The sequence below is a fragment of the Ascaphus truei genome, chromosome 5 (genome assembly GCF_040206685.1).
Source record: "Ascaphus truei isolate aAscTru1 chromosome 5, aAscTru1.hap1, whole genome shotgun sequence".
In the NCBI taxonomy this organism is placed as follows: domain Eukaryota; kingdom Metazoa; phylum Chordata; class Amphibia; order Anura; family Ascaphidae; genus Ascaphus; species Ascaphus truei.
This window is the reverse complement of record NC_134487.1, coordinates 132,581,734-132,599,273: the sequence shown is the minus strand read 5'-3', so window position 1 is coordinate 132,599,273 and position 17,540 is coordinate 132,581,734. Positions and strand designations below refer to the sequence as shown.

The 17,540-nt window shown below is 44.3% G+C and overlaps 1 protein-coding gene across 1 annotated transcript in view; it reads left to right on the top strand.

The window, feature by feature from the left end:
- The window catches only part of CFAP43 (cilia and flagella associated protein 43), a 127,229-nt gene that overhangs the window by 85,437 nt on the left and 24,252 nt on the right, over window positions 1–17,540 (top strand). Inside the window, exons 20-22 of the mRNA XM_075600874.1 lie at window positions 13,114–13,239; window positions 15,602–15,706; window positions 16,480–16,596. Of these exons, the coding sequence (XP_075456989.1) occupies window positions 13,114–13,239; window positions 15,602–15,706; window positions 16,480–16,596 (348 nt within the window). The remainder of the gene's footprint in view (window positions 1–13,113; window positions 13,240–15,601; window positions 15,707–16,479; window positions 16,597–17,540) is intronic.

Genomic DNA, 17,540 nt, shown 5'->3' with positions numbered 1-17,540 from the left:
CCGCCAACTACAGGCTCCTCCCCCCTCGCTCCCAACGAGGAATGGAATGGAAGGGAAGCGCGGCGCGGCCCTCCTACCCCAGCCTGCCACTCTTGCCCCCCTGCATGCCACGGAAATATCAGGGCCAGGAGGGGAGCTGTCTGCCGCCAGGAACCACCACCCACCCAGTCAGTCACCCAGTCAGTCAGTCACCCACCCACTCAGTCAGTCACCCACCCACCCACTCAGTTAAAGCGCCAGGAACCACCACCCACCCGGTGAAGGTAAGTCTCCCACCCACCCAGTCAGTCACCCAGTCAGTCACCCAGTCAGTCACCCACCCACTCAGTCAAAGTCACCCACTCAGTCAAAGTCACACACTCAGTCAAAGTCACACACTCAGTCAAAGTCACACAGTCAGTCACCAACCCACTCACCCAGTCACCCACTCACTCACCGACCCAGTCACGATCCCACCCACCCAGTCACCAACCCACCCACTCAGTCACCCACCCACCCATCGGAGATGTGAACTGGGGGGGGGAACACAGCTGTGAACAGGGGGGGTGACGGAGCTGTGAAGGGGGGGGGGCGTATTGCTGTGAACGGGGGAGAAAGAGAGGGGGGAGACAGTGGAAGGGAGAGAGAGAGGGGGAGCCAGAACATTAAATCCCGGGCAGCTCCGGGTATATCAGCTAGTATATACACAGTGTTAGCAGCACATCTCCCGGTCTCTTACCCGCCGGTCCCGGAGGCTCCGCCTCTTCCTCCCCGAACATCAGCCTGAAATCCAAGTCATCGTGACCCGCACGCACCTCCTCCTCTCCCCGTGTCTCCCCCCGGTGCTCCGCTCAGCTCCCCCCCGGTGCTCCGCTCAGCTCCCCCACGGTGCTCCGCTCACCTCCCCCCCGGTGCTCCGCTCACCTCCCCCCCGGTGCTCCGCTCACCTCCCCCCCGGTGCTCCGCTCACCTCCCCCCCGGTGCTCCGCTCACCTCCCCCCCGGTGCTCCGCTCAGCTCCCCCCCGGTGCTCCGCTCAGCTCCCCCCCGGTGCTCCACTCACCTCCCCCCCGGTGCTCCGGTCACCTCCCCCCCGGTGCTCCGCTCACCTTCCCCCTGGTGCTCCGACAGACAGTGGGCAGGCAGCCTGCACCTGCCACGCGGCACCTAAGATGGCGGCGCCCGGAAAGACCCCCTTCCTCCCTCGCGGACTAACTAAGATGGCGGTGGCCGGAAGGAGAGGTGACGTGTGTGTGTGTCACTGTGGGTGTGTGTCTCACTGTGTGTGTGTGTGTGTGTGTGTGTGTGCGTCACTGTGTGTGTGTGTGTGTGTGTGTGTGTGTGTGTGTGTGTGTGTGTGTGTGTGTGTGTGTGTGTGTGTGTGTGTGTGTGACAGTGTGTGTGTGTGTGTGTGTGTGTGTGTGTGTGTGTGTGTGTGTGTGTGTGTGTGTGTGTGTGTGTGTGTGTGTGTGTGTGTGTGTGTGTGTGTGTGTGTGTGTGTGACACTGTGTGTGTGTGACACTGTGTGTGTGTGTGTGTGTGTGTGTTACACTGTCCTCCTGTCCACTGCCCCCCCTCCTGTCCACTGCCCCCCCCTCCTGTCCACTGCCCTCCTCCTCCTGTCCACTGTCCCCCCCTCCTGTCCACTGTCCCCCCCTCCTGTCCACTGTCCCCTCCTCCTGTCCACTGTCCCTCTCCCCCTCCCCTCCTCCTGTCCACTGTCCCTCCCCCCTCCCCCTGTCCACTGTCCCTCCCCCCCTCCCCTCCTCCTGTCCACTGTCCCTCCCCCCTCCCCTCCTCCTGTCCACTGTCCCTACCCCCTCCCCTCCTCCTGTCCACTGTCCCTCCCCTCCTTCTGTCCACTGTCCCTCGTCCCTCCCCTCCTCCTGTCCACTGTCCCTCGTCCCTCCCCTCCTCCTGTCCACTGTCCCTCCCCCCCTCCAATACACTGTCCCTCCCCTGCTCCTGTCCTCTGTCCCCCCCTCCTCCTGTCCACTGTCCCTCCCCTGCTCCTGTCCACTGTCCCCCCCTCCTCCTGTCCACTGTCCCTCCCCTCCTCCTGTCCACTGTCCCTCCCCTCCTCCCCTCCTCCTCCTGTCCACTGTCCCTCCCCTCCTCCTGTCCACTGTCCCTCCCCCATCCCCTCCTCCTGTCCACTGTCCCTCCCCCCTCCTGTCCACTGTCCCTCCCCCCCTGCCCTCCTCCTGTCCACTGTCCCTCCCCCCTCCCCTCCTCCTGTCCACTGTCCCTCCCCCTCCCCTCCTCCTGTCCACTGTCCCTCCCCCATCCCCTCCTCCTGTCCACTGTCCCTCCCACCCTCCTGTCCACTGTCCCTCCCACCCTCCCCTCCTCCTGTCCACTGTCCCTCCCCCCTCCCCTACCCTCCTTTTCCCCCCTCTCCCCCCCCCCTTTTCCTAGCGGGAAATTTAACTCCCGGGCAACACCGGGTCTCTCAGCTAGTATATTTATATAAAGACATACAATACAATACAAGGAGGGATACACAGAAGGGAAAAACCTTACCTCAGTGAGATCAAGACACTCGTTGCCTCCTGCTTCTCCTACTGCACCACGTGATGGGACCGGGAGCGAGCACGCGTCACTGGGAGGCTCATGAATATTCATGAACTTCCACTGACTTAAACTAGAAGAAAAATCCCGACTCTTGCGTTCTTCTCAAGGATGTCTTCTTTCTACCCCCTTTGTATCTAAAGCCCTCTCCCGCCTTAAACCTTTTTCACTGACTGCCCCACACCTCTGGAATGCCCTTCCCCTCAGTACCCGACTTGCACCCTCTCTATCCACCTTTAAGACCCATCTTAAGACACACTTGCTTAAAGAAGCATATGAATAGCACTGTGGATATTCTGAACACATGATACATAAAGCTTGGCCCCCTGCAGACGCACTTACCAGAACTCCCTGCTACTGTCTCTGTACGTTCTCCCTACCTACCAATTAGACTGTGAGCTCCTCAGGGCAGGGACTGTCCACTGTCCCTCCCCTCCTCCTGTCCACTGTCCCTCCCCCCTCCCCTCCTCCTGTCCACTGTCCCTCCCCTCCTCCTGTCCACTGTCCCTCCCCCTCCCCTCCTCCTGTTCACTGTCCCTCCCCCCCTCCCCTCCTCCTGTCCCTCCCCCCCTCCTGTCCACTGTCCCTCCCCCCTCCCCTCCTCCTGTCCACTGACCCTCCCCCCCTCCCCTCCTCCTGTCCACTGTCCCTCCCCTACCCCCCTTTTCCCCCCTCTCCCCCCCCCCCCCTTTTCCTAGCGGGAAATTTAACTCCCGGGCAACGCCGGGTCTCTCAGCTAGTATATTTATATAAAGACATACAATACAATACAAGGAGGGATACACAGAAGGGAAACACCTTACCTCAGTGAGATCAAGACACTCGTTGCCTCCTGCTTCTCCTACTGCACCACGTGATGGGACCGGGAGCGAGCACGCGTCACTGGGAGGCTCATGAATATTCATGAACTTCCACTGACTTAAACTAGAAGAAAAATCCAGACTCTTGCGTTCTTCTCAAGGATGTCTTCTTTCTACCCCCTTTGTATCTAAAGCCCTCTCCCGCCTTAAAAACCTTTTTAACTGACTGCCCCACACCTCTGGAATGCCCTTCCCCTCAGTACCCGACTTGCACCCTCTCTATCCACCTTTAAGACCCATCTTAAGACACACTTGCTTAAAGAAGCATATGAATAGCACTGTGGATATTCTGAACACATGATACATAAAGCTTGGCCCCCTGCAGACGCACTTACCAGAACTCCCTCCTACTGTCTCTGTACGTTCTCCCTACCTACCAATTAGACTGTGAGCTCCTCAGGGCAGGGACTACTCTTCCTTAATGTTACTTTGATGACTAAAGCACTTATTCCCATGATCTGTTATTTATATTATCTGTTATTTATTTGATTACCACATGTATTACTACTGTGAAGCGCTATGTACATTAATGGCGCTATATAAATAAAGACATACAATACAATAGAAAAAGGAAACCTAGTAAACGAGCACTCAATCACAGGGAGGGTAATGTGGATGTATTAAAATCATTCTTTATTGTCATCAACGAATATAAAATATAGGGGTTTAAAATCAAACAGCATTGACTGTGACTGTAATCAGAGTGACATTGCTGTAACAGCTCTGTTGATTATACATATGGGAGATTCATTACAAATAGCCAGAATCTCATGCTGTATATAACAGCCTATTGGGAAATAGAGTAAAGGGGCCAGCATTAGACACTGCTGTATAGTAGAAACTGCCTCAACGGCCAGTGATATCTGTTGGTGAAATACACAATAGGATATAACCAGATGGATATGGACTGAAATACCAAAGCTAGCCTTGTTCCGTCAGAAGGGATTTGAATTATATTCACTGTTGCGGAGGGTAAGTATGGGGAGGCAGTTAGTACATATAGGGATCACATAGGTATCAAATGATCGCATGTAAGGATCAAGAAGGCAATGAGTGTCTTAAAGAGGATAGTATCCCTGTGTGTGGGATGGGTTAAATGCCTGCTGCAAACAACAGCAGCACAGTAGCCCGATGTGAGTGAGCGGCTGTGCTGTGAGGTTACTGAGGATTTACATTCAATCACCGACAGGTCACAGCTGACAGTTGAAGCAGATCCACAGCAGATAGATAATGCCGTGAGTAGATTCGTAGAGTGAGTGTATACACTGAACGGCTTCCTACAGAGACCACCCGGGATGGTTACAAAGGAAATAGACACAATGTGCATTTGTAGCATAATATGAGTAACTATGTATGGTGTTTCTATTCGAGCGCAACCAGAGCCAACAAGGTAAGTAACCGTAATCTGTTGCTATTGAACACTATCTCTTGCATGCACTGTCCCCTACATCAGCACTGATCATAATATATCAATGTTGATGTGCTCGAGGACATGCCTAAAAAATAGATAGCAGTGAGGAATAGAGGTCCCTTGTATGAAGAGAACCTGCAATGCTGAATAGCTGCACACAGGATCGTATTAGAATTGTGGTAGTAATACAGAACGCTGGGACTCCGCAACTTAGAGCCAGGCTGCGGTCCCAGTAACAGCCTGTGCGCACGGCGTGAGCACCGCCCCTCAATGGGGCTGGGCCCAGTACGCACCGTCACGCAGAAGGTGCAGCCGCGCCGTGCTGCAAGGTTTTTCCCAACTCAATCAAATTGAGTACAAACCTTGCGACGGGGGCGTGGCCACGCCCCCACCGGCGGTTCACCCAATGAGGGCGAACCAGCCGCGTGACGTAATGGCCACGCCCCTGCAAATCCCAGACCACGCCCCCTCCCGTCGCAAGCTCCCCTCTCCCTGTCAGACCGCAGATCGCGGTTAGCGCTGTGCACGCGCCGCCCCCCCTGCCGGGCGCGCTTGTCACAGACATTACTGGGACCGCAGCCTCAGTCTCAATCAGTGTTTCGGTCACAATGATAGCGTCCCGCGTGTGTGGGGGAGTATGGCCAACGCGCGCGTTTCACGTTGGAACGCTTCTTCAGGGCACGTAACTCATAGGGGGAGGTCCCATTGAGTTAGTGAGGGTTTATATAGTCACTGCTAATGGTGCTGTCATAGTTAACCCCTGAGTTGCTGGATCCGAACAGGCAAAGGGCTCCCATTGTAATAATGCACTAATAGTGGTCAGATATTTAGCAAATCAAATTGCCAGACCCTTAAGCCCTCTGCTCAGTGCATAAAATGTATCTATGAATAAAGCATTGGGACCGAGTATCAGTGGCAGAATAAATGTAATAGTGAGTTGTTGAGTAATACAGTAGCTCACATAGTTGGAGTTAACACATAATCAAGGTATATTCATTTAATGTATCTGTGATGATTAGTCACTATGGTGACATATGTAGGGATAGCCCTGATTTGAACAATCCCTAGTTGATATAAGTTGTCAACCATAAATTAAAATGCACACTCTGGAAATCCTTAGTATATTAAGTTCCCAGGCATTATGTAAGCAGAGGTCCAAGGTAGATACTACAGTATGGTAAATTGTAGTCTAAGATAGGTAAAGATGGTGTTTTGATGCAGACATACTTCAAAGGGAGATTCAGATGAAGGGGCTAAAAACAAACCCCTCATTGAGTCCTGATGGACTCAATGTTCCCAAGGTATAAATCCATCTGGATTCTCTTTTTAAAAGTTCAGTATCCCAATCACCCCGTCTGATTCCAGGGGGGAAATGATCTATTCCAATGAAGCTTATCGCCTTCAGGTCCCCATTTTGGCACCTATTGGCATGGTTAGCAACAGGGGTGTCCAGTTTGTTACGTATAGATCCTATGTGTTCTAATATGCGTATTTTGAATTGACGGCGTGTCTTGCCCACATATTTTTTTGCCACATGTACAGACAACCATATAGATCACTCCTGTGGTGTTACAGTTTATGAACTCCCGTATCTGATATTCTTTAGAGTTGCTGAAGTTACTGAAAGTTTTAGACACAGTGATGTGTTGACAGGCTTTGCATTTTTGACATTGGAAAGAACCCTCTACACGTCGTGGTAGCCATGTAGCTCTTGGTACCTATCCCCCCCAGTATGGTGGCTATGGACCAGATAGTCTTTCAAATTTCTGGCCCGTCTGCTCACCATGGAGGGATAGGGAGGTAGAGTCACGTAGGTCCTCATCAGCCCTTAGAATATGCCAATGTTTCTGTAAAACTTCCTTAGCAACTTTCCATTGTTTATTGAAAGTGCCTATAAATCTTACTATTTTCAGATCTGTTTTGATGGGGTTGCTGTTAACCAACTCAGATCTTGATTTATACTTAGCTCATTTATAGGCCTTCTTTATAGTTTTTTTGGCCATAGCCTCTTGCTGTAAAGCGGTTCTTCATGTCAATTGCCTGTAGTTCAAAATCCTTGTCATCACTGCAGTTCCTCCTTAATCTGAGGAACTGACCCACTGGTATCCCTTCAATCAGAGGCTTAGGGTGATGGCTACTGGCCAACAGGATGCTATTTGTGGCAGTGCTTTTGCGGTAGATCGTGGTCTCCAGTAGGCCATTATTACCTTTGGAGATTGATAAGTCGAGAAAGCAAATTTTCTCAAAACTATACTCTAGGGTTAGGCGTAAGTTGAGGTCATTGATGTTAAGGATCTCAATAAATTGTTTGAGCATAGCCTCCGACCCCCGCCACACTATTAGCACATCATCAATAAATCGAAGCCACAGTTCCACATGTTTGGTAAGATACTCAAGTTCCTCAGAAAACACTACCTCTGATTCCCACCAGCCCAGATACAGGTTTGCGTATGTAGGGGCACATTTCGTGCCCATAGCAGTACCTTGTATCTGGTGGTAGATGGTCTTATTGAACCAGAAGTAGCTTCCACTGAGTGACAGAAGCAGAGGAAATACATTCCCCATATTTAAAGATGTCGCCAAATTTCGCCGATCAATACACGGAGAACGAATTGACTGGCAGCTATGCAGTTCTTTAAGTAAGTAGAGATTGCCCACATGAAACTATTGAAGTAAAAAAAAAACTAAAAAAAAAAAAAAGAAGCCTGAACTGCAGCTTTAAGTGTTGTTGTGCTGTTTTAAAGGTGCAATCCCACCAAAAATACAGATTGGCATTATTTCCCCCACATATTTGGAACCCTGGTTCCAATTAGAAAAAACATGATTAGAAATACATCTCCCATGCCAGATCACAGCTTAAATAGCAAAATAATTAATATCATGCAAAAACCTTATGAGAAGAATTTGGCTGAATAGCAAGCGATAACATCCAAGAGTAAAAGATATGAAACTCCTGGGATATTTTTTTAATGTCACAGAACTACGTAATAGAGGTGCTACTACTGCAGAGGCATTTTCAGGAAAGTTTTCCAAACTATAACAAAGTGGCACACTGACTCATACATTAATAGCGCTATATAAGTAAAGATGTACATACTGTACATACATACATGCACAAGGAGGACATCGCTTTGAACACGCTTTGAACATTCTACACCTGCGAGTATCATCATGGGAGTCTTCTGCTCTATGCTAATTGTGTTGGATTCAGACATGATTTACACAAAAGGTCTTTGTCATTTCTCAGACCCTTGGTTAAGGGTTTATTGGTATTTATATACTCCTCTACAAGGAAAGTACCACCAATGCTTGGGTTGGTGGGAAATGGCCAGAAGAAGAGCCTCTTTGGCTCAAAAAAGTTGGCCCCCCCTTGATGTTGGAGAGAGGAACGTTTTCTGCCTTTATTTGCCCCTATTTCTTTGGTTTTGAAGTTTATGACAAGTATTTAATTAATCATTACTAGTTATTACTACCCCCTGTGCCTCTGTCTTTAATTACCATATCATACCTAAGAGCTCACACTTTATGGAACATAGGTTGTTGACGACATTCTGCTATCAGTGCTAGTTTTGTGCATATTCATATTCTGTGTTTTTAGATAGAGATATACTTGCCCTGTGGAGCTCTTAGTTTTTGAAGTGAAACTTCTTTGGTGGTACCTACAAATCTCCTTCATGGTGATGGAAGTGTGTAACAGAAGTGACGTGTTCCTCCTCGCGCATGCGCTGAGGCGGACGGCGCCACGTGGATGCGCAGAGCAGAGAAAAAAAAGAAAAACCACACACGCCCACTGTGGTTTGTGTACACATACACAAACAAACAAATAAACAAAAGAAACACTTATTAAAGGAATTCCCAGTGAGTATAAATATACAAGTGCACATAGCAAAAATCTTACAAATCTCTCATTTATCATAAAAAACCCAGAAGAGAAAAAGATGCAAAGTGTTTAAACATATAACATATGAATTGTAAATAGATTTATATAATATAGTAACTGTAATGATTATATATTAAAACAAACAGGGTGTGTGCCGAGTACGCGCTTTCAAAGTCAAACTTCTTTGCGTTTTGTCACTGAAATTATATTTAGATTTTTATGATTTACATTGAATTAAAGATTTTTGAGAGTGACGGCATTTATATACTTTACAATCCAAAATATATGTATCTTACTTTAGTTATCATATCAATTATATCATGTATTCCAAGTGATAGCATAGAAATTTCAACACAAAAAAAACAGATAAAATTAATTATACTCTCAAATCTCTTTCATTGAATTAAAAACAGCACCATAACAAATACAATTTCTGTGACAAAACAGTGACAAAAAACAAAGAAGGTTCACTTCAAATGCGCGTGCTTGGCGCACACACCCTTTTTTTAAATCTCTTTATCTGTGGCATTTCGTTTTTTCCATTGGATGATGGGAACTCTTTATAAATATGGTATATCTTTTTGACTATTACGGATTTTTTTTGTAATGATTCATGTGGAATCTTTTCTCTATTGACGATTATATCAAAATAGACTTTCCTTTTTTTTCAATAATTGACGTTTCTCTAGATTACTCGGGAGAGCTGGGAACGCATTCTTTTTACTTTAGTCTTTCAAACGATGTTTTATTACTTCAGACTCTGGCAATGTAGGTATACAAGTCCAAACACAGAGCTGTTTATATAATTCGACCAGGCTTTCCAGCTCCAGGATCCACTGGAGCTCATTAAACCTGTGCATAGCATCATTGAAATGGGTTTTAACTGTTAGTGGCTACATCAAATAGGTTAAAACTAGTTATTATTGGTGCACAAAATAAGGAGAAAAATGACGAGACAGAAATTGATCGATGTTATTATGCCATGTGTGTCAACTAGCTGCAACTACTGAAATGTTATTACATAACCATTTCCCAAATCACTTACAGACCCCACAGGTGTGATGATTCCAAACAATGCATATTCCAGTTTATTCACCAAAGTGCGGTTATTGACTTTAAGCATTCCCTCAGTCAATGACGAGAGAGAATTATAGCCACATCCGACCTATAAAGTGCTTTATGACTTAGCACTGCTTAGTAATTCTGGCTCTGAACCTCTTAGTCGATATGATTGTGACATTGATGTTTGCTCCTCTGCTTCCTATGTTTAAAGTACATATTGATAAACTTCCTCTTAATCTGATTACCTTATTAGGCCCAATACTGTTCATGTGTCAATACTTTTAAAGCCACGTACAGTACAATGTCAGAAGATGTACAACACCATGTTTACATTGATCCTCCAGGGGTTTTAGAAATCACATACTGTACTAACAAGGCACATACAGTGAAACTAATCATTTCTAAAGCAAAATACAGCCAGTGTATATTTGAGAAAGTCCTGTTGGATGAAACATGTTGGTGTGTTTCCTACACCTTCATTGCTAAGCTGATTGTGCAATAAACACAATTTTACTACATCTGGAGTTGTCCTATCTATTTTTGATTCAGTGATGCGCTCGTTTCCTTCTACATATCCTATATTTGAGAATATTTTATGTATGCATTTTTATTTTTAGAGAGCTTGCCAGGTATACATCTCTTTACAATTTTTTTACAAACATTACAATACAGGAAATATAATAATAATAGAAATGAAATAAGTGCATAAAGTCATAAATGTAACATTGGGTGAAAGGAGTCCCTGCCCCAAAGAGCTTACAATCTAATTGGGTTGTGGGAGACTAACAGAAACAGTAGGAGTACATGTAAGTGCATTGGTTACAGTGTAGTTTAGTGAATAGTGGCTGAGTTTTGAAGTTTGAGAGAGCAAGTGCTTGGTTTTTTGAGAGGGAGATTAGGAGGTACGGTGCACCATGTGAGAAGGTTCTAGGCGGGAGAGACCTGTAGTGACACACAGGGGGAAGGGGTAGAGAGAAGACAGGCCTGCATAGAGTGTAGTGAGCGAGTAGGGGTATAATGAGGGATTAAAGCTGAAATAGAGGGAGAGACAGAGGAATTGAGAGCCATAAAATAGAAGATCATTTTTATAGTTAATGCAGAGTTTATTAGGGAGCCAACAAAGCAATTTCAGGAGGAGGGAAGTAGAGACTGATCGAGGGGCAACTGAGGTTCTTCGCACAGCAGCACTTTAATAGATAAAGGGTAGACAACTACAAGGCAGGGAGACCAGTGAGGAGGTGGTTGCACTAGCTCAGACTGGAGAGAATAAGGGTATTCATTTATATTTCAATAATGGAGAGGAACGGAGAAAACGTTGTATTTTAGGAATGTTACAGAGAATGTGCTGAGATTTAGCAATAGCATTAATGTGAGGGGAGAATGAAAGAGAATAGTAACAAATGACAGCTAAAGGATGGTCTGTAACTGGATGAATTGTAGTGTTATTGACTGTGATGAAAAACTGCACCATGAGGTTTGATTTAGGTGGGATTATGAGCTGCTCAGTCTGACATATTGAGGTTAAAAAGTCTAGCTGCTATCAAGGATGAGATTGCAGTGAGTAGAGATGGGCGGAACAGTCCAAATCCGATCCCCCGAATTTCATGAATATTTTAGGCCAAATCCGCCCCTCCACCCCCCCCCCCCCCCCCCCCCCCCACCACAAAACGCTCAGGGATTTGGCCTTAAAAATATACGGACTGATTTCAAAATCTTTTTTTTTTTTTTTAATTTAGTATAAAAAAATTAAATAGTTTTTAAGCAGGGGGTCTCTGGAGCTGAAACGCATTCATTTCAGCTGTGGGGACCCCGTGCTTGCCGAAATACTTTCCTCCATAGAGGGTGCCGCTATCTCTCTACAGTTTCAATGTCTCGGTCGCGTGGGCCAAGAGGAAGCCGTGACCGGGACATTTAAACTGCAGAGACGCGCATTCGTAGGTGCTGACGGTATCTCAAGTAGCAGAGGTTCCCCGCAGGTGAAATGAATGGGGTTGAGCTCCGGAGACTCCCTGCTTCAAACCTATTAATACTTGTCACTTTGGCTACTTAAGTCCTCAATGGGGGACTAGATTGCCAATGTGGCTATCAATGAACACCCCAAATAAAGAAATACAGGTATTACTTACCCCTGCCGGGATGAAGGCTCATCCTCCTCATCCTCAGTCAGGGACACCGACAGATCATTACAATAAAGGGCCGATGCGCAACCACAAACAAAATAAAAATCCTAGCCTGATGGCCAATAAATATTACAATTTAAAAAAACATGAAAAATCTAGTTTACCCGTGGGCTACTAGGGGTTAATATGTACTGTACTGTATTTTAATTACTAGGTTACCATATATTTCAGGTTGTTTTATCTTATCTTGTCTATGTTTATAATGGCCAATATATACATAGGAAAGACAGGAGCTTGGGGTCTCTGGAGCTGAACCCTGTTAATTTCAGTTCCGGGGACCCCATGCTTCCAGAGATACACACCTGTATTTGCTGCCGGTATCTCTCTGCAGTTTAAGTGTCCCAGTCACGGCTTCCTATTGGCTCACATGACCAGGACATTTAAACTGAAGAAAGATACCCGGGTTCAGCTCAGGAAACCCCCTGCTCTAAACCTATTTTTTTTTAAACACACAAAAATGGGGATATTTTAAGCCCCCATTACATATATCCTTTTTGGGACTGATTCACAGAAATCACCGGGCCAAATGAACCAGCCAATACGGGCAGATTCAAATTCGACAAAAAATGACATCCTCCTCTTGTTGTGAGACCTGGGAATATACTGCAGATGTGAGGTTCAGTGTTGATAGATACAGGTGTGTGTCATCTGCATACATGTGATACTTGAAGCCAAATGAGTTAATAAATTAACCAAGGCAGAGTGTATAGAAAGAAAAGAGGAGAAGTCTCAGAACCAAGTTTTCAGGTAACCAAAAGATCAACAGAAAAATAAATTAATTTGCAATAAATACACTAAAGGAACAATGAGAGGTAGGAAGAAAGCCAGAAAAGGGCTTTGTCCTGAACACCAAGGGAGTGGAGAGTGTGAAGAAAAAGTGGGTAATCAACAGTATCAAAGGCAGCAGGCAAGTCAAATCAAATGGAAAGTGAGTTATGTCCTTGGGATTTGGCAATGCGCTATTGGTGAGTGCCGTTTCAGTTGAGTGAGCAGTGCAAAAACCTGATTGGAGAGGGTCAAATAGGAGATGAGGAAAAAGAGCATGCAAAGAGATACAAGCCTTCCAGATGTTAAAAGGCAGGAGATAGGATGACAGTTAGATTGTTTAATGGGGTAAATTGTAGTGTTTTTGAGATAATATATATATATACACTTCTATGTCTAACTGTAGATTCAAGTGATGATGCGAGAAAATGAATTATTACCTGACATTGAAAAACTGGACCAGCAGGAGTTTAACCTGGATACAGAGGAGCAGCAGAGACTGCGAGCAGAGAGTGAGCAAGAAGTGGCAAGAGTAAGCTAATCCTTAAAACAAAAATGACAAATCGGCAAAAGAAAGCCATGCTGAAAGGTGGTTTGAAAACAGTACAATAATAATTAGCGAGTTTAAGAAAAGTTGCAAATGAAATCATCGTCAATTATATTAATTGGTGGGAAGCGCATTATTCAAGATGACGAGCAAGATGATTGTTTATGCTTGTTAGTGTCATCATTTCAATTATATTCATTATAGGACTAGTTTAAAAGAATGATTTCTTTAAAAAAAAAAATAGGTTTTACTTTTTCTAAACAAGTACAGGTATAAATTAACAAATCAGCACTGAGGAAGACATTTAGCATACCATTTTGGTGTAGTACCTTCTAACTCTTAAGTGGTTAAGTATTGTTAATTGAAGCCCTCTTCAATATCCGACAACTATTCACATTTTTCAAAAAGGAGTTTGTAAACTTGAAACCACTGTAAACATAAGAACATTTAGCGCCTCCCTTTTGTGTGATGTTTTTATGTGTTGTAAAGGGGCTGCCACTCCCTTCCAAAAACAAAGTGCCACCCTCTCCCTTCTCTTTCTCTTGCCTCTCTGGCAGACAGTGACCAACGACTGGAGCAGGGAACAACTTAGTGAAGGTTGCGTACAATAGGCAGGGTGTCAGCTTTTCAGGAACCCACCCGAGACAAACCAAGAAAAGGGACATTTTCATTCTAAGGATAATTATTTTCATAATAGAATCAGTTAAGTAGTACAGATGTAGCCCCGCTAACTATCCTGGCTGCAATTAAAAGAACCGTAGAAATCCTGAACTGCGCGGTCGCTTCTCGCTGCAGCTGCTGCGGCTTCACCTTTGCTGGAGTCGCAGGAAAAAAAATAAATTTACGTCTTGATTGTTTTGTAAACTAAATGAGACGACTACAGTGAACTAATGGCAGTAGTACAGTATATTTAAGAAGTTAAATGTAGGTGATTTTAATAATAATAATTGCTTGTTCTTGTATAGCGCTTCTAGTTTTTACGTAGCGCTTCACAGAGACATTTTGCAGACACAGTACCCTGCCCTGTAGAGCTTATAATCTATGTTTTTGGTGCATGAGGCACAGGGAGATAAAGTGACTTGCCCAAGGTCACAAGGAGTCAACACCGGGAATTTAACCAGGTTCAACTGCTCCAAACTCAGTGCCAGTGTGTTTCAATTAATTATCCTGCCAAAGATACACACAGGAAAAAAAGTAATAACCAGATAAGACTAGAATTACATTTGACCCAAAGAAAATAGTAATTTCTTAATTTTTGCACAGGCTGCAAATAAGTTAAAAATGAAAATTGAAGGTTAAATCTTTTTAAGAAAACCAATAACATTGATAAGCTGTTTTGTTTTTTGTAACTTAAATTTTATTGGGTATTACAGGCGTATATTTCAACATACAATTTCATACAACATTTCGTCGTGTAATTGATAAGCATATTAACAAGTGAGGCAAACGAAGTGAGATCACGCAGCTTTTCGAGCCCTAATCAGCCGGGGCGATTCACTGTGAACTAAGTAATCGATAGTACAGACCAATATATAGTAAAAATAATAATATAGTAACAATAAACCAAAAGGGGGGAAAAAAGGCGGGGGGAGGGGAATGGGAAGAGTAGAGAAGGGGGGTGGATAGGGGAGGCGGGGGTGGAAGATTTGCGGTGTTACTTTCAACTCAATGCATGGGTCAGCCAAGACCGATCTCCTACTGTCCCACCCCATCCTCATATTGTTGACTCTGCAGTACTGCTGTCCCGAGGTCTGCTTATATGACATAAAGCAAGCTGTCACCTCCCAAGGAGAACGCACCTACACCTATCATAGCCAGATTGTGTTCCTTTCAATCCCCGGGATATCTGTCTGTGTCAACCAGGGCGTTCAGACTTTTAGAAAATTGGTGCCAGTGTCGTTAACTTAACTCGTCAACTTTTCCATCTGGCATATAAACCACATGCGATTCCGAATCTTTGGGATACTTGGGATATCGGGGCGTTTCCATAATGCTGCAATCTCGCACCGCGTTGCTATTGCAAAGTGGGCAATTAGTTTATTGTTTGCTTTGGTAAGGCCCGACATTGGTCTGTTCAGAAGGAACAGCCAAGGGTCCGGTGGTATTGTGAGGTCAAAAATCCTCTGGATCCAATTTCTGATTTCCTCCCATAATGGAGAGATCCGCGGACAGGACGATAAGCTGTTTTGAAGAAAATAAAAGGAAAAGGCTTTCTATGCCATTATTTGTGACTGGCACTTTGTGCAGGAAACGTTCTATGTACGGGTTGTCTGTGGGTCTTGCGAGAACATGTCGTATCATTCTGTCTAAACAATGACTACTTGCATTGTCTTGTGATCTTTGGAAGGTGAGAAGAGAGATTGAGTTGGAGAACCTGGCCAAACAATACCTACGTAAAATCATCAAACAGGAATGCTGGGACGCGATGACTGTGAAAGGACGCGCTGTTGGGGTAAATGAATGTTAATCTGTACAATGTGTACCAGATGGGAAAAAGTACCCCCCTTCTTTGTTTACAAGATGGGAACTAGGAAGTCCTCTAGACCTGAAACACAAATACAATGCCTCATTATATATCTGGGGCCTATTAAACTTTTGCTACTCTAAATAATTGTTTACTTTTATTATGTAACATAATAACACAGTAAATTAGTTTGAAAAAATACACATCTCTATGGAGTTCAACCTTTGTTAAATTCTAATTGGGTGGGATACTCATCCTATATGTGTATTTACATAGATCCACGGAAAGCTAACAAAATACCCCAATCATACATTGGCCAACGGTATCTCATAAGGTAAAAAATCCTTCTTGTCTCCAGAAATGGCCATCAGATTTCTCTCTGGATAACAAACCTTCCTGTGTTTAACTTATTCGCCATATCCTTCTGTGTACCTTTCCTTCCTAAAAACAGGTCTACATTTTTCTTAAAGATATCTAGTTTCTGCCATCACAGTCTCCATGGGTAGTAAATTTCCCATTTTGCCCATTTTCCAACTTCTGCCTTAGCACCACAATGCAATGTAATTGTGTGTTTGTTGATTACAGTTGTAACATTGGAGTTTGGTTTAAATGCTGAACAACCAAACTAAAATTGTCAAAACTAAGCAAGTATAATTACTTTTTACAGCTACAATGAATTTCCCTGTACTGATGACTAGTGTTTGGAGATACTTACATTCTATTTTGTTATACCAATGTTGACTAATGTTATATTATTCAAGGCCTTTCACACAGGACATGCAGTCAAGAACTACCCTTTGAAAGAGCAAACCGCTAAGGAACTGGAAGATTTTGCTAGAGTGCTAAAGATCAAGAAGATTGAATCAGCTGATCTTAAAGTACAGTAAAATAATAAATGTTATATTTTTTTTATTTATGCCCAGAACGTAGGGTAGACTTAACCTTTTACAACATTGGTCTAGATTCACAAAGGACAGGTATATTTGTGATAATATGTGGCATTAGGAAAAAATTGCGTGCATAATTTTTGCTTATTTACAGAGCAATTCATTAATAATTATATATGCATGATCGCCGTGCGTTACAGACATAATTTGCATGCATAGGTTTCACTGCCACAAATCTTCATTACTTCCACAGTTTCAATTAACACCAAAACTCTGTATTTAAATTCCACACTTTTCTACCATAGAGTAGAGCAGTGGTTTTTTTTAACCTTTTTTGGTTAAGGAACCCTGTAATTATATTGTGAAATTCTGCAGAACCCCAACCCTCTCTAATAGTGCGTCTGAGATCAGATGCATTGTAAGGACCCCTCCCCTCTCTAATAGCGCGTCTGATATCAGATGAATTGTAAGGAACCCCAACCTTCTCTAATAGCGCGACTAAAATCAGGTGCATTGTAAGGAACCCCACCCCTCTCTAATAGTGCGCCTGAGATTAAATGCATTGTAAATTCTTCTGTATTTGGTACCATTTTCAAATGACCTAAAACTTGCAAGGATCCCTTTAGGGATGCCCAGGCAACCCCAGTTGAAAAACACTGGGGTAGTGTAATAATAATAAGTACAGTGCCATTTGCCAGCAAAGTAATTTAACTGCTTCGATGCCAGAGGGGCTATTAACGCATTGTAAATGAGTGTCATGCAGGCCACTGAAGCACCAAAAAAAGTTTAAATTAAACACACACCCCCCCCCCAACAATAAACATAATTAAACATCAGGAAAAATGTTTAAACAATATTTTACAATATTAAGCCCTAACTTGCACAATTGGCCAGTTACGCATGGTAAACCAATGGCTAGCTGGCACCTAAGGAGT